The 24,843-nt window shown below is 32.6% G+C and overlaps 1 protein-coding gene across 6 annotated transcripts in view; it reads left to right on the top strand.

Moving 5' to 3' along the window:
* Positions 1 to 24,843, top strand: part of LOC132743006 (centrosomal protein of 112 kDa-like) — a 53,169-nt gene that overhangs the window by 21,450 nt on the left and 6,876 nt on the right. For 5 of the 6 annotated variants that reach the window (XM_060731523.1, XM_060731515.1, XM_060731543.1 and 2 more), the window contains 14 exons: positions 329 to 428; positions 627 to 745; positions 3,616 to 3,759; positions 4,398 to 4,552; positions 5,074 to 5,203; positions 7,073 to 7,087; positions 14,280 to 14,432; positions 15,040 to 15,119; positions 17,669 to 17,912; positions 18,341 to 18,523; positions 22,208 to 22,351; positions 23,244 to 23,330; positions 23,903 to 23,965; positions 24,592 to 24,644. In XM_060731523.1, the coding sequence (XP_060587506.1) occupies positions 329 to 428; positions 627 to 745; positions 3,616 to 3,759; positions 4,398 to 4,552; positions 5,074 to 5,203; positions 7,073 to 7,087; positions 14,280 to 14,432; positions 15,040 to 15,119; positions 17,669 to 17,912; positions 18,341 to 18,523; positions 22,208 to 22,351; positions 23,244 to 23,330; positions 23,903 to 23,965; positions 24,592 to 24,644 (1,670 nt within the window). The remainder of the gene's footprint in view (positions 1 to 328; positions 429 to 626; positions 746 to 3,615; positions 3,760 to 4,397; positions 4,553 to 5,073; positions 5,204 to 7,072; positions 7,088 to 14,279; positions 14,433 to 15,039; positions 15,120 to 17,668; positions 17,913 to 18,340; positions 18,524 to 22,207; positions 22,352 to 23,243; positions 23,331 to 23,902; positions 23,966 to 24,591; positions 24,645 to 24,843) is intronic. The other variant, XM_060731530.1, reaches the window with a different exon arrangement.

Here is a 24,843-nt window from a genome sequence, read left to right as displayed (position 1 = left end):
TAGTTTTTTTTTTGCTTATTCATAACACACATGCTATTTTGTACTTGTTTGTGTTTTTGATAGTATTAATGTTGATTTGCCAAACAAAAGCACATAAAAAATCGACAAGACTGGAACCCAGGGTTGTTGCACACATTCAGAGCAGCAAACTCATTTTATATGGATAAAAGTTGATAAAGATTGTAGCTATTATGAAGTAAGGGCTATATTTGTCACATTGTTAGTAAAATTATGTCATTTTGTAATGCCATTTTCTAGGCTACATGACTTTTGTAATGTCTTATAAGTTTTTTTTACTAGTTTAAAAACTGATGCTTTTTATTTTTAGATACTTGACCGTAAAAATGCAGAGATAGAAGATGTCAAAGTTCAGCATAGAAATAAAATGAAAGACATGGAAGAACACATGTCAAAAATGGACAAGAAAAGTAAGATTTATTGCATATGAGAAATTGAGCAGTGCTATGTTAATGATAATACACTCAAACTAAAAATCTGCTTTACAAAGTAATTGTCAATAGTTTGGAATAATTCCTCCTTACTTTAATTTGTAACATAAAAATTATCAGTATTATTATATACGGGTGCTGATATCCCAATTTAAATGTTTATTTGATATTTTACAGTCCAGAATTTACTAAAGGAAAGTCAACAAATGCAGGATACTAAAGATAGGCAGATATCTGACATAAAAAATTTACTGGAGGAAACTAACACTACCAAAAGACAGGAATTTGAGAAGAAGGTATATTTATGTTTAATGCCTAATACACACAGCCATATGTCATTTAGTCTTTAGCAGTTTACCTGATAGTATAGAGCCTGGTAAAAGAGCATGGATTTGTAAGCTGACCTGAATTTTTACTGCTGGCCAAGGCTAATCACTTGTGGTTTCCGTAATGTTAAGGAATATAGATATATCTACATATAAAGCTCTTATTATCTTACATTGGCTGTGGGTACAGACCAGAATATCTAGCTCGAGGGTATCTGTTTACAACGGTAAAGAGGCTCTGCCGAGTTTCCGCTAAACAGTTAACCCGAGATCTAGATATTTCTGTTTGTACCGACAGCCGATGCTTGATTCTTTTTTTCTCATTTTACATGTCAATTATTTTCAGAACAGAAATGATGAAAACTGATATTCTCATTAGGCACTTTTTATGCTCCCCGAAAAATTTCGGGGGAGCATATAGTCGGCGCCTTGTCCGTCTGTCCGTCCGTCCGTCCGTCTGTCCGTCCGTTGTCTTGTCCGGAGCATAACTTGAAAACCCTTGGAGATAATTTGTTGAAACTTCATACAGTGGTAGAGGGCATCGAGGGGGAGTGCAGTGTCAAAGAACCATAACTCTATTTTGCCCGGTTTTTGAATTATCTCCCCTTATAGAAAAATCTTGTCCGGGGCATAACTCTAAAACTATAAGAGATATCAACATGAAACTTTGTAGGTGAATAGATCTCAATGGGTATATGTGCAGTGCGTAAGAACAATAACTCTTTTTGTCCTAATTTTGAAGTTATTGCCCTTTGTTAATTTTAATACTTTGAACTTTGTCCGGAACATAACTTGAAAACCCTTGGAGATAATTTGTTGAAACTTCATACAGTGGTAGAGGGCATCAAGGGGGAGTGCAGTGTCAAAGAACCATAACTCTATTTTCCCCGGTTTTTGAAATATCTCCCCTTATAGAAAAATCTTGTCCGGGGCATAACTCTAAAACTATAAGAGATATCAACATGAAACTTTGTAGGTGAATAGATTTCAATGGGTAGATGTGCAGTGCATAAGAACAATAACTCTTTTTGTCCTAATTTTGGAGTTATTGCCCTTTGTTTATTTTAATACTTTGAACTTTGTCCGGAACATAACTTGAAAACCCTTGGAGATAATTTGTTGAAACTTCATACAGTGGTAGAGGGCATTGAGGGGGAGTGCAGTGTCAAAGAACCATAACTCTATTTTGCCCGGTTTTTGTATTATCTCCCCTTGTAGAAAAATCTTGTCCGGGGCATAACTCTAAAACTATAAGAGGTATCAACATGAAACTTTGTAGGTGAATAGATCTCAATGGATAGATGTGCACTGCAAAATAACCATAACTCTGTTAAGCCTTATTTTTGAATAATCTCCCCTTTTAGAAAAATCTTGTCCAAGACATAGCTGTAAAACTATAAGAGATATCAACATGAAACTTTGTAGGTAGATAAATCTCAATGGGTAGATGTGCAGTGCACAAGAATCATAACTCTACCTTGCCTAATTCTGGAGTTATTGCCCTTTGTTTATTTTTACTTTTTGAATTGTCCAGGACATAACTCGGAAATCATAAGAGATATCATCAAGAAACTTTGTAGGTTGATAGATCACATTGATTAGAAGTGCAGTGCAAAGAACTGTAACAGCCTTGCCTAATTTTGGAATTATTGCACTTTGAACTTTTTCCACGCACATAACTCTGAAACTACAAGAGGTGTACTTTCCTGTGTCCAAAACCTATTCGGGGAGCATCACCCGGCTCAAACCGGGCTCTTGTTTCTTATAGTAATGTATGAACTTACAAATTCATTCATAATGGTAAAATGACATCATTTTAAGAATGCAATTCGTTCATAAAAGGCGTGCGGCAATGATGTCATTTAAAGCATGCGACTTGTCTTACATGGGGGGTGTAAGACAGGTTTTTCTAGGACCGGTGTAAATGGAAGATAATCCTGTCTGATATGCAAGAAATTGATTCCTTATCATATAGTTAAAGCTGCATGCCTCAAGATAATTTGAGCAAAATCAACCTTAAGAGAAATGTACTTGTGGCTTGGTTTATATTTCCAAACAACTGTTAATATAGGGACATATAAACTGTGATGATGGTACCCTGCATACTTGTGTTCATGAAAAAGATACTAACAGTCATCAGTATATAGAATTTTCATCATGTCACCCTTTTTCTTGCAAAAAAGGTATTCCATTTAGTCAAGCTAAACGCTATAGGCGTATTACTTCAGATGATGATGTTTTTAGAAAAGAATTGGTCAAAGTCAGTGAATATTTTGAAGCCTGTAATTATCCTGCAAATATTTCAAGTGATACATTTAAAAAGGTGACTTCTGTGACAATGCAAGATGCTCTTTTATCTTTTTAAAAAATATGTATATAGTCGATCCTTATGTATGCACATACAATCCATCCTTGCCAAATATTGGTAAAATAATAAACCAAGACTGGAATCTGTGGATTTAACTCATTACAGCATTGGAGCAGTACCTCTAGACGCTTGCAGAAATCATGATCACAAAATAGACAAATATTGTTGTTTTTTTTCGCCGTTTATTACATTTTTCATTCATTATCATACATAAATTGGTGTGACAAGATGAATTAGACCATTTAAAGTTCATTCTGTTGGAAAAAAGGGCAAGATTTTAGCATTTTATCATTCAAGCGCCTTGTCCAGTATATACCGGAATACGGTATTTAGTGTGGTGCTCCAATCAACTGCATGGCTATAAACCTATCATTGCATATAAATGACCAAAGAATATTCAAGATATTTTAGTTCACTCTAAACTTAACAGTAACAGATTACACAAAGTGTTGGTCCCATCTTATTTTTTTAGATAAATGATATCGTGTCAGAATTTGAGCAGGAGAAATTTGAGATGCAGAAACAACATACAAAAAATATACAGGAAATCTTAGATGACACAAATGCCCGTCTGCAGAAAATGGAGCGGGAATACAGTCAGCAGACGACATCCACAGTAAGTAATAGCCATTGAATAGATACATGTATATACATGTATGTCAGAGATCCTTAATTGGTGTAAAGATGTAAAAGTCTTAGTTTAATAGGTAGAATATTGATTAGAACTTTTTTATGTTTTAATGCCCTCACATAGGGGGAATGACAGTCATGTACATGCATATATTTGCTCTTGTCCTGCTGTCACTCTGTCTGTCTGTAGAATGACATCATTGAATAATTTATTTTAATCATAGAAATTTATTGAACTCTATGAAATTCATAGAATATGTGTAATTTGATAAAATAAACTTTGTATGGGAACTTGCGTTCCCTATTATCTTCTCTTAAAAAAACCAAAAAAACTGCCAGTTTTTTAATGACACTTTATATTCATACTGAGACCACCTATAGTGAGTAGAATTTAAAAACATATCTACTTTGTGTGAAGTCAAAAGATTACTTACTTTATATTCACAAAGAGACTGTGTAGCAATTATCAATATTTTCTTATATGATTATCAAATTTGAGCATAGTATATCTTTAAAACAATCGCAAATATAATTGGATTTACAGTATAGAATGCTGGATTGCATGCCACATAGAAATTTACTATGATTACTATGTTTGAATACGGTTATAATGTAAACTTGTAGCAAAATGTGATAAAGGAGTTGGAAGGGCGTGTCCAGCAACTGATGAACGAGACAGAAAATGTCAAGAAATCTCGTGCACATCTGGAAAAGGAGAAGACGGAGGCGGACTCTAGAATCGAGAGGTTCAAGTCTGAGTTACGTACCCAGCAAGACAAGTAAGTTACACGTCATAAATGCAAGGAGATTTAATAACTGATCACATGACATTGCTCTAAGTTATGTCAGTGTTATGTAACCAGTTCTTATTACTTTATATTTAACATATTTAAGGTAAAATAGCTTCACATTATCCAACCATATTCTGTGAAACATCCTAAATAAATGCAACTTTTATATAGATGACGAATAAGCTGCACACCAGGGTTCAAGGTTATAAATTAATTTCCTGAGATCATACTCAGACCACATGTATTTGACTTGTTAGAAATCAGCAAAGAATTACATTGACATATGAAAATCCTGAGATTAAAGACAGAGCTTGAAAAAAGTTTTATAATGAAATGCGAATGAATATATCGTCCATCAACATTGGTGACGATGGACTTGAGCAAACTGTAGTGTAATAAGGAATTTGGATGGGAAGTGAGTATTTCATCAGTTGAAACAATGACAATCATTTTCATAGGACAAAATGTACATGTACACAGCTTATACACTATATACTGTCTATTTGTAGGATGTTATCTATGGAACAGGACCACCAGCGGTCCTTGGAGCAGCATGACCAGGACCTGAGATCCCTGCAGCGGAAGACCGAGTCCAACATCGACTTCATGAAACAAGAGCATAACATGGCTCAAACTAAGGTATGTACTACGCCATATCATAAATATGTGTACAGTTTTCATAGATGAGGCTAATGGGTTGGTTGTTTTTGTTAGAGGAGATTGCAATTTTTAGATGTTTGAATGGGAAAATTGTTTATAGATGTTTGCAAGAATCAAGAGTACTTTGTATGTTTTGTTTTGGATTTGTAAGGTGAAAGTATTATGCGCTAACAACAAGTGTGGAATTAAGTTTGAAATTTGTTTGAAAATTATAATATTCATAACACATCTTTCTCTTTAAAGGGGCATGCCTTCAGATGAGTGAAAAAAAAAATCCGGAACAAAAAATAAAACTTAAGAAAAATACATATGTATAAGTATTTACAATTTAGGTGAAACTGTGAATAAATTATGCAAAATGCAATGTTAAATTACTTAATGTGTACACTTGACAGTTCTTTCACTATTTAGAACAAATTTTAATTTTTCATAAAAATTTACTTAAATCCGGAGGCATTCTGCTTTAATTTGTCTTCTCCAACAAGTATTTGCAATCATTTAAACTTTTTGTTAAGCCCTAACATTTGCTTAATTTGTATAATGCATAAGTATGACTATAATACATAAGGGATTTTGATATCAAAAATCTTAAATTATGCAAGCAGTAGTACATGTATAGAGTCTGATTTGGTTGCATGGATCTTAAACCTATCCAGCTAGCTTATGAACGTTGTGATTGTAAGCAGGTGCCGGTTCATGCCTGAAATAAGGCACAGAAAGGCACCTGAGGTCTTCCTCCACCAGTAAAGCTGAAACGTCGCCATATGACCTATACTGTGTTGGTGAGACATAAAACCGACCCCCCCAAAAAAAAACCATATTAGACAAGTGGCATAGGCAAGGCATTATTGCCGATAGAGTTTTCTAAGGTTAAGTTGTTTTGCTATGAATTTACAAGAGATTTTATTTTACACCAAGATACCAACCATATGGATGGTGGAATCAACTGAAATTAGAGAGACAATGTATATGAACAGTACTTAACTAAACGACAAGTTATTTTGGCATTGTAGCTGCCCTGTATGTTTTTTTTTCTTTGACTTAATGCACTTGCCGATTGAAACCTTGTCCCCCTTTTTCAAGCATCAACAAGGACATTGACTTTTGCGTTATGAAATCCGATGTGAAGGTCTTTGTCCTGAGAGGACACTCAAATAATAAATCCCTGCTGAATGGCCTTGGCACTGCTCGTTTGTAATATCCCTTGCTACTTTGGTGTCATAACCACTGCATTGACATGGCAGGGACAGGATGGAAGTAAAAACATGACTCATTTCCTCCCCTTACCCCCCTGCTCAGTGCCCTGGGGATGTGGGGAGGCAGGGTAACAATTTGACAGATGCATGATTGTCAGGACATTAAACACATTTGAAAGTACAATGTACAATCTTTACTTAGAGTATCATCTTTTAGAGTAATATTTATGAATTTTGAATGTATCATTGTTATTTCCACTTCCATTGTTTGTTATTGTATTAAAATAAATGTACATGATTGTAGTACAGTAATTCTGTTTTAAATTCAGGCATAAAATATCTGAAATATAGACAACTTGTTAGAAATAAAAAATACTAAGTCTGAATGATTTTGAAAATCCAGATTTGACCGTATAAAGTGTGACTAAACTATTTGGTGCATGGAGCCATTTTTATAGCATTTTTTTGTCTCGGTTTTAAAGGGAACTGCAGTTTCCTCCTCTAAATCAAGACAAAAAAATCATGCTACAAATAGCTCAAAATGATGTTACAATGTGACATACCACATGGTGTGACGAAACTGGTGTAATTTATATGATCATTTAACTTATCTTCATGTTTAACTGCATGTTTATATATATCACATGCACAGGGATGTTGTTATAAGGTAAAGATGAACACTTGTAGGCCATGGGAGCAACTTTATGAACACTCTAGCCCCCTACCCCCCACATCACGTATTGATAGAATACCAGTAAATAAATTAGTTATCCATCACACATTAATGTCAAACAATATCTTAAATATAAAGATTTTTGGATATCAGTTTAATTAAAGTGGAGTTAAATGTTTTTTTAATGAATTTTGCTTCAAAGATTTTCAGCTAAAGGAATTATTAAAAGAATGTAAAAAGAAATGTGAAAAATAAAAATGAAACCTGTGTATTTTGCAAAATTCATGTCAGCAGAATCTGGAAATAATACATCAGAATAATTATACCCCCAAAAACGAAGTTTGGGGGGGGTATATAGGAGTCACCCGGTGGTCGGTTGGTCGGTCGGTCGGGCGGTCGGTCGGTCGGTCCAGACGTCCGTTGCATTTTCCTTGTCCGGAGCATAACTTGAAGACTAATAGTTGGAATTCAATATAACTACATACAATGGTCAAGCACATTGAGAGGAAGTGCAGTGCACAAGAACCATAACTCTATCTTGACTAATTACAGAGTTATTGCCCTTTGTTACTTTTCCTTGTCCGGGGCATAACTTGAAAACTACTGATTGGAATTCAAAACAACTTCATACAATTGTCCAACACAATAAGGGGAAGTGCAGTGCACAAGAACCATAACTCTATCTAAAGTAATTACAGAGTTATTGCCCTTTGTTACTTTTCCATTGCTTTTTTTTGTCCGGACCATAACTTGAAGACTAATGGTTGGAATTCAATATTACTAAATACAATGGTCAAGCACATTGAGAGGAAGTGCAGTGCACAAGAACCATGACTCTATCTTGACTAATTACAGAGTTATTGCCCTTTGTTACTTTTCCTTGTCCGGGGCATAACTTGAAAACTACTGATTGGAATTCAAAACAACTTCATACAATTGTCCAACACAATAGGGGAAGTGCAGTGCACAAGAACCATAACTCTATCTAAACAGTAATTACAGAGTTATTGCCCTTTGCTTTGTTACTTTTCCATTGCCTTTTTTTGTCCGGACCATAACTTGAAGACTAATGGTTGGAATTCAATATAACTACATACAATGGTCAAAGCACAATTGAGAGAAAGTGCAGTGCACAAGAACCATAACTCTATCTAAAGTAATTACAGAGTAATTGCCCTTTGTTACTTTTCCATTGATTTTTTTGTCCGGACCATAACTTGAAGACTAATGGTGGAATTCCAATATAACTACATACAATGGTCAAGCACATTGAGAGGAAGTGCAGTGCACAAGAACCATAACTCCATCTTGACTAATTACAGAGTTATTGCCCTTTGTTACTTTTCCTTGACCCAGAGCATAACTTGAAAACTACTGTTTGGAATTCAATACAACTATATACATTTGTCAAGGACATTAAAAGGAAGTGCAGTGCACAAGAGCCATAACTCCATTTTTGACAAAATACAGAGTTACTGCCCTTTGATACTTTTCCTTGTCAGGAGCATAACTTAAAACATACTGGTTAGAATTCAAAACAACTTCATACAATGGTCAAGCACAATAAGAGGAAGTGCATTGCACAAGAACTATAACTCTATCTACAGTATTTATAGAGTTATTGCCCTTTGTTCCTTTTCTTTGTCTTTCTGGACTTATTACAGAGTAATTCAATTAAACTTCATCAATGGCCAACCACATTGAAAGGAAATGCAACATATAAGAACCACAACTATCTTTAATTGCCCACAACCATAACTGTATATTTCAATTCTTTTACAAGGTATTCTGTTACTAGTAACATCCTCATTTCCGAAGCAGTCTTGTGGGGGTATTAATCACATTTAGTGATAGTTCTAGTTTTATTTTAAATTAATTGTGGTAGATTTTGGAATAAATACACATGTGTGTTTATATTTTGCGTTTCATTTTTTTTTTTTATATTCATTTATTAGTTGTTTTTTTCTATGAATTTTTAGATTATGTTTCTTTAGAAACAAACTTTTGAAACTCTAGTGTGCAACCTCTAAAAATTTTTGTGTTGAATGGTCATTTTAAAATATCAATCTTGCCCCATCTGTGTCAAGTTTAGAATCATTATGGCCTTGTTATTTTCAAAATATCTTAAAATTGCCATGTTCCAACAACTAAAATGATTTATATTTGAAATATTTGAGTTTTTTTTATTGCATCTGATAGTGTAAAATTCATGTGTTCATAGTTTTGCTGCCTTTTTTAAGACCTGATCTGTTTATTTATTTACAAGGGAAATTGATATATCATTTTGACATTAAATAAAAGAAAACTATTTGTATATTTTTATCAAAAAAGACAAAAAAGCCAGGTACTTCAGCACTCTTACAGTTGATTCTTAAATAAAATAAATAAAAGCAAAATTTTGATTTTTAAATATCCTTAACCTATTGTCTGGTAAAGGTTCTACAACTCTTGATTACTTCTTACCTAGTCAAGCATTAATTACCTCCCTTTGATTATTAATATCTAGCTATAACTAATAAAATAACACGCAAATCTGAAAATTCATTAATTTTGTCATTTAACATTAAGACATCAGTCATTTAATATTTCATTTAGAGGAAGCATACAACTTATAGAGTAAGATTGAGAAGAGAATTATCGTATAAACAGATCAGAGTTGCTTTCAGAATACTTCTTTCTTCCTCTCACATATCTTGTGGTGAAAGTATCTAGATTTTAGTTATCTTTCAGTTCAGAAGCAGCAGTAACATGTTTTATTTCAGCTTTTATCTTCTGATTTGCCATTGTCAAATTTTAATTATTTTTTAAGACTTTGAGTGATTGTTGAAATTTTACCATGTTGAAGTAAGACATCTGTAAATGAGATATAATTTTACCATGTTGAAGTAAGACATCTGTAAATGAGATATAATTTTACCATGTTGAAGTAAGACATCTGTAAATGAGATATAATTTTACCATGTTGAAGTAAGACATCTGTAATTGAGATATAAATCTGGTCCCTCATGAGGTCTTTAGTCCCTCTCTTAGGTCTCTGTTTCCAATAGCAGTGAGGAATATTTATCCATCTGGTTACTGTAAAGCATTGGACTGTGAATTAGCGACCCAGGTTGGATTCCCGGACATTGTAGCTCACTTTCGTTGTGATTGATCATGAAATATTTTCTACTATCATTTGTACTGTACCTCTGCTGTACTATGTTCATATGTTATCAGGACATTTGGAATGTTAAGGCAACAAGTACACTGCTTGACAGCCTGCCCAGTATTGATGCAGTGGCTGGACTGTGCTCTGGTGAATTCAAAGGGGCTTACTGCAGTGATCTTGAGGTTAAACTTCCAACACCACCACAACTTGTCTTTCTCCACGGCAGTTTCAAATCCTGCCAGGGACTTTAGATTTTGCTTTTAAATTAGTACTGAAAATCTTGAAGAAATAACTCGAGCCATGACTGGTGTATGTATTTTTATATTTTTTTCCTGTCAGCATTTATCTGAGTTACAAAATAGCCTAGAAAGTTACAGAAATTCTTGTCTGACCACAAGTTAGTGTTCTCAAAGAAGAATGAATATGTTTTATAATATTTTATGTACAATCAATAAGATCTCAACTTAAAGTCGGGTTTCTATGGATATCAAGGTATACTTTGATTATAAAAGAAATATAAAGTTGTGCTAACAAATTTGACTTTTTCATTAAAGTAGGCAACATTTTTCTCACCTAGATTTCTCTCCTTGATTACAAGCAAAAGTAGAAAAAGATATTGAATTTTCATTTAAGTGCATTAACGTTGAGACACAGGTTTAATTTGCTTTTTTAATATTTGTTAAATAACAGCACCTTTTCAATGCTTTTTAAAAGACAAGGTTGACCATTTTTTTCCTTTTACCTGACCATATTTAATGCTTATTGTTTTTATTGGAGATACTATATAGACAAGTTGCATGATGACATCACAAGCACTTGCTACCAGAATTTAGCAATTAAATACATGTATCATCATGTTTTTCCCCCGTATCCTATTAATTTCAGTGTAATGAACTTGCCCTGCTTTGAATTTGGACTAGTCCATTTGTAGTTACAGGGGATATAAAAAAATTAGAATATCAAAATTGAGCAGTATAGAGCCTGGTCAGACTGCCCCAATTTTTTTAGGGGGGCATCTGTTGCCGAGTGGTTAAGGTCATTGACTTCAAACCTCTTGTCCCTCACTGCTGTGGGGTCCAATCCTGACATATACTTTGGATTCTTTCATTTGAGGAAGCTTTCCAGCTAGCGCACGAAACGTCGGTGGGTCTACTCAGGTGTCCGTTTCGTGCCAGAAATAATGCATGGAAGGGCACCGTAGGTCTTCCTCCACCAGTAAAGGTGGAACATCACCATATGACCAAAGGTCAGTGCGACATTAAACCCAATCAAACAAACAAGCACAAATTTTTTAGACTGGTCTGGCTCTATACTGTTGACATTGCTAAGCCACAATCAAAACAGCAAAAAGAAGCCAAGCTTAGCATAAAATGTACACAATGAAACGTTTAGTCTTTGTGAACCATCAATATGCTTATACCTTTAAGTGTTGTGTGAAGGAGGTAAATTTTTTCATTCATGAAACTTTTATTAGTATTTATAGTAACATAACTGCTCCTCTTTAATGAATCAATCAAGAAAATGCAAGTAACATTTAGATTATCATTCTTTTAGGCTTCATTGAAAAGACCTTTTCTGTCTTTCTTTTAATGAAGAGCTATAAAGTAAAAAAAGTGTAACAAAATAAGCAAAACATTTCTTAATCTTAGTTTTGATTTATTTTATATATATATATATTTTTTTTTTTGATAAAGTTTACCATAATGCCAAATATTTAGATTACAGAATTTGTTATCTTTTTCATAATTATGTTTCTTTGTATTAGATTTAAAATATTTCTTTGCATTTATGCCTCTGATATTCATATGAAGAAAGACAGAAAAGTTTTAGTTTATTCCTATTGGTGCATGGCTACTTACCCAGATAGTTACAGTAAACATAAGAAGCTGGATGCATGTAATTGTGATTGTTGTTGTTTTTTTGTGTAACTTGAATTAATTATATCAATTACACAAGAGAGTTTGTGATGTTTTACGTGTGAAAAAGCATGGTAATTATGCATGGCATATTATATAGATAACAAAATTGAATATAGAACTGAAGTTGACCCAGTTATTATAACACTGTATTCAATTCAAGAGTTTGGAAAAAGAAATTATTACAGTTCAGGAATATAGGATGTTTCAGGCAGAGAGGTTAATGTGGCTGATTTGAAATTACTTGCCAGTCACTGCTTTGGTTTAAAATTCCTTGCAGGGACTTTAGATTTACAAATCAACCAAATGGTTGGGCAGGCTACATGCATAGCACCAGTAGCTTGCCTTGCTTTATACCAGTGGTATACTAAATTAATTGCATTGTGTGTTCAAAGAATGGCTACAATCTTATTATGCCCGATTTAAATATCATCTTTGATAGGATGTGATTGGATATGATACTTGTTATACTGTATGAGGATATTTTTGTAATGTTTATGTATAGTTATAAATTTTTTTACAGGATATAATGGCCCATTATGAACAGTTTAACAAAGTCACTAGGCAAGGGTTATAAAGCAAACAACTGTTCATATATGGCCATTTAACTGTTACAAAAATTAATATTTTTTATAAAATAGCATAATTTCTTTAATTTTGGAAAAACGTGAATAAATTCATTAATTTACAGTAGCAGTGTGTATAGATTATATTAACACCAAAGATTGTCCAATGAAAATTGACGATATCAGCATGCAGTATTATAAGTATAGTTATACCATTATATCAATTTACAATATACATGTAGTTGAGGTATTGTGCTAACATTAAAAGATATCATGATGATGGTTTGATCCTTACCTTGCTAAAATTGCATACTGAAATATGTCTTGTTCGAAAATTGAACTGAGTATTGTGAGTGAAAGAATTACAGTTTGAAAAAACAAAATCAAATTGAGTAGCCACAGTATAGACAGTGATAGAGTCTTGTTCAACTGAACAGATGTATTTCTGGGGGCTAAGACACTTTTGTAGTACATTATCAGCCGTTTTGTTTTCAAAGTTATCTAAAAATTGATTTTTGGATAGTTTTGTAAAGTCAATATTCACAGTGGACACAAGCTCTGAGTTGGTATTTATATAGGTTTATTGCCCCTTGAATATTTATTGCCCCTCTTATTGTACGGCAATTAATGTGAACATGCAATAAAAGGATTATTAATGTCTGACAGTTTATTTGATTTCTGTTTGATTAAGAAGAAAAAGAGTGTTATTTTGGATGTTTTATGGTTTTTTAAACATCTTGTTCTGAAGATTTAAGATCTTTTTGCCTATTGTATGTCTGCTCTACTTGAAGTAAAGAACTTGTTTTGTCCGTGTAAGTCTGTGTAAGTCAGACATTTTTATACTTAAAAATTATTCCTCCAGTTACCGTAGTTTGAAATAATAATGACATTGATGTGTAGTTTCTCAATTATACAGTGATTTGCATTTTCTCTATTATACAGTCTTGATAACTAATGGATTTATAAATCTATTGTGACTTGAATAATACTAAATTATCAGTAAGATTATTTTAAATCAGCATGTTTACAGATTAATGTAAAAAAAAAGAGGAATTCTTCTCATTTCAAGTACATTGTATTATATATAAAAAGGACAAAAATTTTTGAGTAATTTGGAAATCTTGAGTTTAATGTGTAAGATAATATGCTAGTTTATAGCTGTTAAAAGTCAGTCACTTATAAGATAGCTTGTTAAGTAATACATCGATTATGTGCAAAATATTTTGAAACTTTGTTTTAATGTACTTTTGATCAATATTTTACCTAATGGAAAGCAAATTTTCACATATTTAGAAAAAATAATTTTATGATCATCAGTGGACATGCTGCTTTAATAGTGATGTAATCAATATTCATTAATTTATTCCATGCTTTTAGTTTTGAATATATCACTAAATATTAAAAGCATTGTTTCTAAAAATAGTTTTACAGGGATTCATTAACTTATGCATGAATATTTTTACACAATTCTAGTTATATAATTATGCTTTTTAAAGCAGCTTTAATTGTTCATTATCTGAGTATGTAAAACTATATAAACTGTTATATTAATGCAGGCAGCCGAGACCGTGTCTGAATTAGAGAGTCATATCGACCAGTTGAAGCGAAACTTGAAGGACGCTGAAGAACAGCGTCAGCGTCAAATACGTGAGATGGAACAGGTCCATAAACAAGACAAGTACCACATGGAAACTTTACACGAAAAACAGGTACATTGTTTAAACTTTACTTTACATTCAAGTACTAGGTTAATGGTCAATCAAGGGTGTTCAGGTACAAGCCGGACTCTGTTCATGACACGACATCAGTTGTTTTCAGCTTAAGAAGCAGATCTTAAGGTTAATGATACATGTATAATATGACAGTTCCTGATTTAACATCCAGCGTAAATAGAATTGTTTGAAGCAATGTTAATTTTTGTGTAAACTGGTTCTATGTAATGGTAGTTTTTTGTTTTGGATTTAGTTTTACTGAAAGGTGAATAATTGTTTGAGGTCTTTCAAGTGTCTCATCAAAATGCAAGTTTAAAGTGGAAAGTTCTATGGGTCGAGTAAAGTTGCAAAGTCACCATTTTGTTTGAAAAAAAAAGATTTTATTGAATAATACCAGTAAATTTAAATGCAACAAAGAATTAATGAATGATGCATTCTACAATTTTGCCATGATGATAAAATTAAGTTTAATATCATATTTGCTAGTGATGGATGAGTGGTGGAATAAAATGATTGATTATTTCCTTTAACACTCTGAGATAAACACAAAAAAAGGGAAATGTTTTTTTAACCGAGTGAATATGGCCAATTGATATAATTTCAGCTGTCATCGGCTAAGAAAGAGATTGATCAGCTCGATGCAGATCTTCATAAGAAAATAAAGAGTTTGGAACAAATTGTGAGGTATGTACTGTTATAGCCGAAAAAGCAGCCCCCAACCAGATTTTTGTGTTAATTCTTATTACAATTGTAGATTTCTTCTAACTAGTGAACATTTTTTAGCTCGACTTTTCTATGAAAAGGGGAGCTATCCTACTCGCCCCGGCGTCGGCGTCGGCGTCGGCGTTAGCGTCGGCGTCGGCGTTGGCGTCACACCTTGGTTAAGTTTTTCGTACCACCCCACTTTATTTCAGAAGTATTACAAGTATGGCTTTGAAACTTACCATACTTGTTCACCATCATAATCTCCATCTACAGACAGGAGTACATAACTCTGTCAAGGTTTTTGACAGAATTATGGCCCTTTTTTGACTTAGAAAGTGTATTGAGCTTGGTTAAGTTTTTTGTACCACCTCACTTTATTTCAAAACCATTGGAGGTATTGCTTTGAAACTCACCATACTTGTTTACCATCACGACCTTCATCAACAGACAAGAGGACATAACTCTGTCAAGGTTTTTGACAGAATTATGCCCCTTTTTGACTTAGAAAATACATTGAATGTGGGTAAAATCCACTTATTGCCTTAACCCTTTGAGATATTGCTTTGAAACTTTTAATGCTATTTCACATCATTACCCCCATCTGTACGCAAGAGAAGGTAACTCTGTCAGGGATTTGTTTTAAAAATTAAGGCCTTTTATCGACTTAGAATCTTGGTTAACTTTTTTGTACCAGTCAACTTTTTGACTGAACTGGTTGAGATATTAAATTGAAAGTTGGAATACTTGTTTACCATCATGGTCCCAAAACATGGGCAGGAGAAGGTAATTCTGTTAAGGATTTTATTTGAATTATGGCCCTTTTTGACTTAGAAACTCAGTTAAAATTTTCATTCTTGTCCACTTGTTGACTTAACCATTTGAGATATTACTTTGGAAGTTGGAGTTCTTATGTGCCATCATGAGACCTATCTGTAAGCAAGAGAAGATAACTCTGTGAAAATGTTTCTTGATTTGTACTTAGAAATTCCTAGTTAAAGTCTTGTGTGCCCTTAACTGTCAAAGTTTTGTTTTATAGGCAAGCACTAAAAAAGTCGAGCGCGCTGTCCTTCTGACAGCTCTTGTTTTTAGGATGTACTGTACTAATAAAGTGATTTAGATTTAGCCAAAGTTACTTACTATCCTTGGAAATGATTTTTCATGTGTCAAAATATATGAAAATAGCCTTAACTGTAACCAATTAATAAAAAAGTGCAGATATGAGGCAATAAAAAAGTATATTCTGTCATATTGCTAAACATGCAGTGTCACAAAAGGATTATGAATATTATTACATTTCTTAAACTTTTAATATATTTTTCTTTAAAGTGACGTCCCTTGAGGCAAAGGGGTTGCCTTAAACAATTGAGGCTTAAGAATTGCAGTCATGACTAAACATGTTTGAATAACTGGAGTCTATGCATTTCTTAGCTCCAGCAGGTGAGATGGTTTTGATCCTTTGTGTTGCTTTGAAGTTTGTAACACCAAAGGTTAGCCAAAATCATCTTTCTCGTTACGACTCTATATGACACACTGTGTTTGTGCGTCATAAAACCAAACAAACTGTCAAGCTAAGTTAGCTGTATATTTCAAAAGATTTTTTTTAATGTTGATGTTTGATAGTAACAAATGTTTAGCCTTAGGATAAAACTTAAAAACTGCCAGAAATACTGCCCCGCTATTTTTACAACTTAAACATTACCAGTATTTCCGAAAACTCCTTATAGATACAATGTATTTGTATGAGTCACATGAGTTACTGATTACTCAAGTGACATTAATTATTAAATTAAAAAGAAATTTGACAAAATATAGAGTGATTTTAATTTTACCTGAACACTCACCATTGGATATGCTGTAAGCTTAGATTTAAAATTATAGAACATTTGTTTATTATTGTGAAGGCCTGTAGTTTAAATAAACAGTTTAAAAGAGAAGGATGATCACTGTTTACTTATATTGCTATGGTGATGCCTGGCTATGTGGTATGCTGTTAATTTTATGATCAGGATTTTCCAGAACATTGGCATGATTAAGGTTCATAGGGTTCATATAGACTTATTGAACTTAAGTCAGTATTAAAAACAAGGCAGATTTTTCATTAATTCCTGGTATTCATTGCTAAAAAGGTAATTAAGCATCCCATTAATTTTATTCTCAAAAACCAAGGAATTCATTTATTCATCACTTTAAACAAGGCATTTAGTGATTCATTAAATAAAAGCAAGATATTCATCAGTTAGCATTCATTGATAAGTTATTCATCACTATAAACAATGCATTTTATCAATTTTCATTTACAATCAAAAACAGGGATTCATCAATATAAAACAAGGAATTCAATAATTCATCTCTAAAAACAGTCCATTTTATCAGTTGGCATTCATCATAAAAACAATGCATTTTACTTTTTTTAATGTCATTTACCCTTTAATAAAAATTGTTCTTAATGAATGTTTTTTATGCAGATTTTTAATATGAACCTCAGAATATTTTCAAGGAATAACCTAAATTTTTATTGATCTTTTCAGGGATAGAGAAGATGAAATCAAACGTTTGTCTGAGAAAAATCGCCACCAGGCCCAGGAGTCTGAGAAAGCTTTGTCAGCGTTCAAGGAACAGGTTGATAAAAACCAGACACGTATGTTTGACGATATGAAACAACAAATGGCACGGGTAGAATCAGATCTTAACAAGTCTAAACAAGCACGGGAAAAGCAGGCAAAGGAGTTTAACAGGCAAATTGATGAAGCAAAGGCCAGTCATAATAGAGAGGTAAGATCATTCTGTATGAGACCTTTTTTTGTATTTTGCAACAGTAGTTAAAAATAGCATTATATACCCATTGAGTCACATAATGTACTTTTAGCAGTGTCATTCCTGTGGTATGTGGTATGAATGAAGTTGAAAAGTCTTACACCATAAAATAACAAATAAACTGAAATAAATTATTTGTTTTCTTTATAATAATTTGAATTTAAGTAAATATTGTTGGTTTGAATACCCCCATTGATTTACTACTGTTTACCTCACACCCAAACACAAAAAACAACAACAGCAATGGAAACAAAGGATTAATGGTACTGCATACCTTAGAATATTAGAAAGTTGATGTTTTAATTTGAATAATATTTGCAGTATTTATCATATGTAAGGTTATTGATGTTATTGACAATTTTTGACTTGTTTTGTGGTGTCACCAGGTGATGGAACTAAAAATGTCATTTGAACAAGATAAAGCAGGTATGCTGAAGGACTTCCACTTACAGAAGGAGTTTATACATGGTGAGCACGAGAAGGAGACCGAGAATCTCAAGTCTTTACACAGACAGGAAGTCACAGATCTCGAGAAAAGGATGCATTTGAGACAAGAAAAGGATGCAAAGGTATAGTAAAACATGATTTATGTTTTTAAAGGTAAAACATGGCGATTTTTTGTAGGAAATTCTTTTGTTTTGGTATGGTAAGCTGGTAATTTATACTTAGGGATAAAACTTTGCCAGTTTATTTTGCTGTTTTGGTATTGTTAGCAGGTAATTTATACTTAGGGTTGAAATTTTGCCAGTTTTGTTTGCTGGAAATTATTTTGTTTTGGTATTGTTAGCAGATCAAATACATGTTGTTAATTATGATTAAATGTTGCAAGATGGAGGTATTATGAGAAGAGAATACAAAATGTAACTGCTAACAAGAAAACATATGAGTTGTGTCATGACAAAACCAACATAATGGGTTTGTGACCAGCATGGATCCAGACCAGCCTGCGCATCTGCGCAGTCTGGTCTAGATCCATGCTGTTCGCTTACAACTCTATAACAAGTAGAGAAACTGATAGCAAACAGCATTGATCCTGATCAGACTGTGCAGATGCGCAGGCTGGTCTAGATCCATACTGGTCGCAAACCTATCATGTTGGTTTTGTCATGATGCGGCTCATATATGTTTTTTTACAGTTGTCTAGATACTGATAATTTAACTTAATGCTACATCATCCTTATTCTTGGAGCACTTATTTGATAGGTCAATCCATGAATTTAAGATTCAACAAAATTTTATTTTGTCTGTTGTAAAAATATTTTATTGCACATTTTGTTCACAAAAACCAACAGTCCATAAATTTAGGAACTCACGAAAATGTCATTTTTTGACAAAATCTTTGAAATTCTGTGCAGACGAAAATTAAGTGAATTCACAGTATACCGACCATTCTCAATAAAATAAAGCATTTGAGGTTGGAAAATATTAAAAATTTGATTTTGTTATTATGTCATTTTTTATCACTGAAGTAAATGTTTAGGGTATTTTGCAAGTTTGGCAGAAATATTTTCAACAAGAAATTATAATATAACAGGATAGCATTTATTTTGGTAATGACACTGTATTTCCTTGGTAACGTAGATTTCAGATCTTATAATGTAACATATTGGCTGCATATAAATAACAAATGTCTATAAAATATATCAAAATCTGTAAATTCTCTATCTAGAGGAACTTTCTAACCCAGGAAAATTGAAGGAAGTTGGGTACCTTGCTAATTTTCAGTTAATTTCTTCAAAGTTAAATATTCGTAGAAAGCGAAAATAGTCAATTTTGGAAATGATTATTTTATGTCTTCATTCCAAGGATATATATCATATATGATATATGAGAGGTCGAATGCATACACAAATGTTGTATTTAGAACCTTTTTTCAAAACATTCAAATTTCCACTTTCTTCATATTTGGAAAAATTATTGCTAAGCAGTTCTATATTTATCCCAATGCAATATGTCACATATGTTTCATTTTATTCAAATACAAGTAAAGATTACGAAAACAATTTTATTTTTTTGTAAAATAATGAATATTTTTTGGATATTATTTTAACAGTATTATACATAGAATGAAATACAGCCAGTAAACTCTTTGCAGCAATGAATTTGTTGCTATTGAGAACTTCAAGCTTATAATATATTTTTAACATTTCTGCTGGTACATCAACATATTATGAAAATATCTTTCCTTTACAAAAACACTTTTGTATCTTCTTACATTTAATACAAGGTTACCGTTACTAACAGCCATGCTAATCCCAACTTTACCTTTAATTTTCAAAAATTGTGGAATTTTAAGTTGGAGTAACGTATGTTTCACACTGGCTTATTTATGAACTTTATCACAGAATTGAAACTTACATGTCAAATCGACTTTTTTTATTTCGGAATCAAATGTACATCATTATATTGTCATATAAATGCGATTTTATGTTTTTATATTTGCATGTGTAAACAACATAAAATTTGTTTGATAAAAGTAACATTTGTTTCACTATGGTTACTTAAACAAGTTAAAACTCGAACAAAGTTAATAAAATTTACTTACTAATGTAAAATTGAAGTTAATGCTACTGTTATACGTGCTTTCTGACTTCAATTTCCCTTTTGATAAACTTACTTTAAAAAGTTGGTAATATATGTTTCTGTAACATATGTTTCATTTTTAGCTCGACTATTTGATAAGAATAAGTAGAGCTATTGCAGTCACCCGAGCGTCGGCGTCCGTGTCGGCGTAACCACTTATGTTAAAGTTTTTGTAATAGTTCGAATATTTTCAAAGTCCATTGACATATGGCTTTGAAACTTTGCACACTTGTTCACAATCATGACCCCAACCTGTAGACAGGAGAAGGTAACTCTATCAAGCATTTTGACAGAATTATGCCCCTTTTTCGACTTAGAATTTACGTTAAAGTTTTTGTAATACTTCAAATATTTTCAAAGTCCATAGACATATGGCTTTGAAACTTTGCACACTTGTTCACCCTCATGACCCCAACCTGTAGACAGGAGGAGGTAACTCTATCAAGCATTTTGACAGAATTATGCCCCTTTTTCGACTTAGAATTTACGTTAAAGTTTTTGTAATAGTTCAAATATTTTCAAAGTCCATTGACATATGGCTTTGAAACTTTGCACACTTGTTCACCATCATGACCCCAACCTGTAAACAGGAGGAGGTTACTGTATCAAGCATTTTTTTTTACTATCAAGCACTAAGAATAGTCAAGCGTTGCTGTCCTACTGACAGCTTTTGTTACATTGAAAGTGAGTTGAAAAATGACACAAGAGCGTATAACCCCCAATAATTTGTGGTTAATATATCAGAGTTATACACATGTTAAATTTATTTCTCATTTGGAGTCTTCCTTCAATGGATCAGCTCTTAAACAATGGTAACGTATGTTTCTTTTTAAAACGCTGTTGAAAAGATTTGAATAAAAAATGAAAATTTCCGAAAACAGAATGATATTTGAGAGGCTGCAAGTTTCTTTTTGCTTATAATTAGATATTTGCTGTATTATAAAGCATGCATCGATTCAATTATGTAATTTCTGTTTCGCTTGTAATTGTTTTAGGTTTGTCACTATTTATTCGTATGCATTTGGCGACATTTGATCATCCATTATATCAATGAGGTTTTTAAGAGTCAAATATAATTTTTACTTATAATCAAAGTGCATATACACGCAGCAATGACTAATTGCACATGTTTTGTTTATTCTGGAACTTATTTTTCTGAAACACAATTTCAAAGTTGAAAATTCTAGGTGGCGACAGTAGCGTATGTTACATTTTAGGGCATTAATGGTACTTATAAAAGAAAAATACCAGATAAAAATGTAAAACTGAGAGGGTCCCTATTAGACATAGTGGCAGCCACCTTTCTAACAACATTTTGCCCTCAAGAAAAACCTTTGTATAAGAGCTACCCAGTGGAACATCAAATGCTGTGTTTTATTGAGAATGAGCTTATACATGGTTAAAAGAGTCTCAGTGAGTAACTGACCAAGAGCCACTTGCAATTTACTGCAGTGGATTTAAATCTTGCTAGAAACTTTTGGTTTCTCTCTTGATCTAAGGAACAATCAAAATGGCTTACAGAGGGATGATGGTTCTGCAAGGATTCCTTCTTGTGCCTCAAATTATGCACAAAGGGGCACCTGTGTTCTTCTTGTGTTTTTCCCAGTTTGACCTTTACAGTATTAGTATGATTTTTCTTGATGTAAATATATTTGTTGTTGTTGTTACAGAAAATTGCAGGACTAGAACTGCGTGAGCAGGAGTTAAGAGAAGAAGTTGTTCAGTGTAATCAGTTGAGGAAACAACAGTTAGTGGAGCTAGGCCTACTGAGAGAAGAAGAGAAGCAAACTATGCAGAGGGAACAAGAAACGGAGGTAAACATGTCTGATTGAAATACCATGTTTTTATAATATCACATTGTCAGGGTTGTTAGAAAGACCATATTTTTCTTATATACTTGCATGGTTTTTTGCAGATGTCATCAATTGCTGCATAACAATGTGTCATTGCACAAGGCATCTATAGTTCTAGACTTTCTGAAGTAGGAAAAAAGTCATTGTGCCGTGACCCCCCTCCCATCCTCAGTATTTACCTGACCTTGCCCCTGGTGACTTCTTTTTGTTGCAAAAGCTTAAAAATGCCTTTTAGTTCCAAAATTTCTTCAGTGCAAACACCTTGGTTCTTTAATACTCCAGTGCCTTCATAGTATACCTTACAAAGACTATGAAAATATCATTAAAGATTGGATCTGGACACTGAAACTTTGTATATCTGTTGGAGCTGAATACTTTGAGGGAAAAAAATTTAGTGAAACCTATGAAGTATCAACTTCTAACTAACTTAAATGCATTTATATTTAAACACTCCTCTTATCAAAGAATGACCATTTTTTGTGATATCACATTGTCAGCCTTCTAAGAAAACTGAATGATTGGATTTTTTTATGCTGAGTGAAGTGTTTTCTATGTTTTAAGTTGCTAAATCATATACAATTTACAAATAATTAATGTCATACTTATATGTTATTGCAGATATTAAAATATTTGTATGAGTCTGACCTTATTGTTAAGATGAAATATTTTCCAGCAGTTTTACTTATACAGGATTTTCATTCAATGAAATAGCCTTTACTGTAGAAGTTTTTTTGTTTTGTTTTTTAAACCCAGTATTTTCAAACCTATCTCTGCTGTTAACGTTTCAGTAGGTATATTAAGCTTGAATATGCATGTAAAACGGTGATAGTTAATGAAATGATATTGTATTTAGATGAACAAACTAAAATCTGAAATGGAGCAGCAAAGGTTAGAGTTACAGAAGACTCATAGTACAGAAATGGAGCATGTCCTTGGAAAGGTAACTGTTTAAGTGTTTGTCCTTGGAAAGGTGAATGTTTAAATGTGTGTCCTTTGAAAGGAAAATATTTGTCTTTCCTAAAGATGTTTATTTGAATTTCTTTTATTGGTAAGATAAATGTGAACTCTCTGTCCTTGGAAAGGTAAATATAAAAATGTTTTTGATGTTTTTCCTTCAAAGGGTATATGTTCAAATGAAATCCTTAGAAATCTTGGTTGTTATGAAATCTAAATGCTATTTTGAAGAAAAAATGTTTGTCTAAACCATAAAATTGATCAGACAATATTTAGACCTTGAGACAAATATTTTTGATACATAAACTTTGAAACTTATGCCCTGTTTCTTTTCATTTGATTTGCTTTACCATATCTTTGAAAATTTGTCTTGAAAGGTTATAATTTTCCATATGGAATTCTAGGATAAAATTTTAGTCTCTCTTGGTTTCTAGGTGTCATGTGACATACTGTATAAATTTTTTATAATTTCTGTGATTTATTATAGAATTTGTGAATTGAAATGAGATCTTAGTTTATGACTTTTGAAAATGAAATATGTATTTTTTTTCTCCCCAGACTAATGAAAGATTGAAACAGATAGAGAGGGAATATTCAGAAAGAGCTCAAAAATCTGCAGACGTAAGTTTTATTTATTTAGTAGAAGAAGGCAAACAATATTGCGTTACTAATATTTTAAGTTTTCTGACAAGATTTACAAAACCACAGATCCTACGTACCTTTTTAATGCATGTAAAACAGCACATGTATGTAGTGTGTTTTTAGGAATATAAGTGAAATAGTTACAACACTTTTTGTTGTTAAAAAAACTAAAAATGGAGACTGTTATTTAAAGAAGCTATCCAGCTAGCTTATGCAAGGTTGGTGATTCTATTCAGGTGCATTTGAGTACTCTCTTGCACCTGAAGTAATGCATCTGAGGTCATTGTTCACCAAAAACCATGACTTGTACATTGTGTAACTTTAAAGTCCAGAATATGCTAGTTTAACTAAAAATCCCTTTTGCTCATTAACTTTTATATACTTGCTTTTTATAATCATAATTTTACATATGCTGGTAACCATTTCATACACTCTGGTAACCATTTCATACACTGACATTAATTAAACCTCATTGAACTATTACATGTAATAACTTAGACAAAAGAAGAAGATATAAACTAGGAGCTTTGTAAAAGAATTGTGTAATCTTGTTATCAATATTTATTGTTGTTTTGCGTTACCAATATTTATTGTTGTTTTTCCAGACCATTTCAGAATTACATGCCACAATTAATCAGCTTAGAGATGATATGAAAAAGTAAGTACAATTATATTATGATATTATTGAGGATGTGAAGATATTTGTATTGTAGTTACTTGACAAATCTTGCTGGGTATGATTAACATACTGTTAAATTGTGTTCATGAAGACAAAGAGTAGATGAGAGGAAGGAGGTATTTTAGGGAAAGAAAGAATGAAAGAAGAAAGGAGGGATGGAAAAATGTAAAAGGAATAA

The sequence above is a fragment of the Ruditapes philippinarum genome, unplaced genomic scaffold (genome assembly GCF_026571515.1).
Source record: "Ruditapes philippinarum isolate M1 unplaced genomic scaffold, ASM2657151v2 ctg1226_1_1_1_1, whole genome shotgun sequence".
NCBI lineage: Eukaryota > Metazoa > Mollusca > Bivalvia > Venerida > Veneridae > Ruditapes > Ruditapes philippinarum.
The sequence above is the reverse complement of the archived record's forward strand: the minus strand, read 5'-3'. Positions and strand labels throughout refer to the sequence as shown.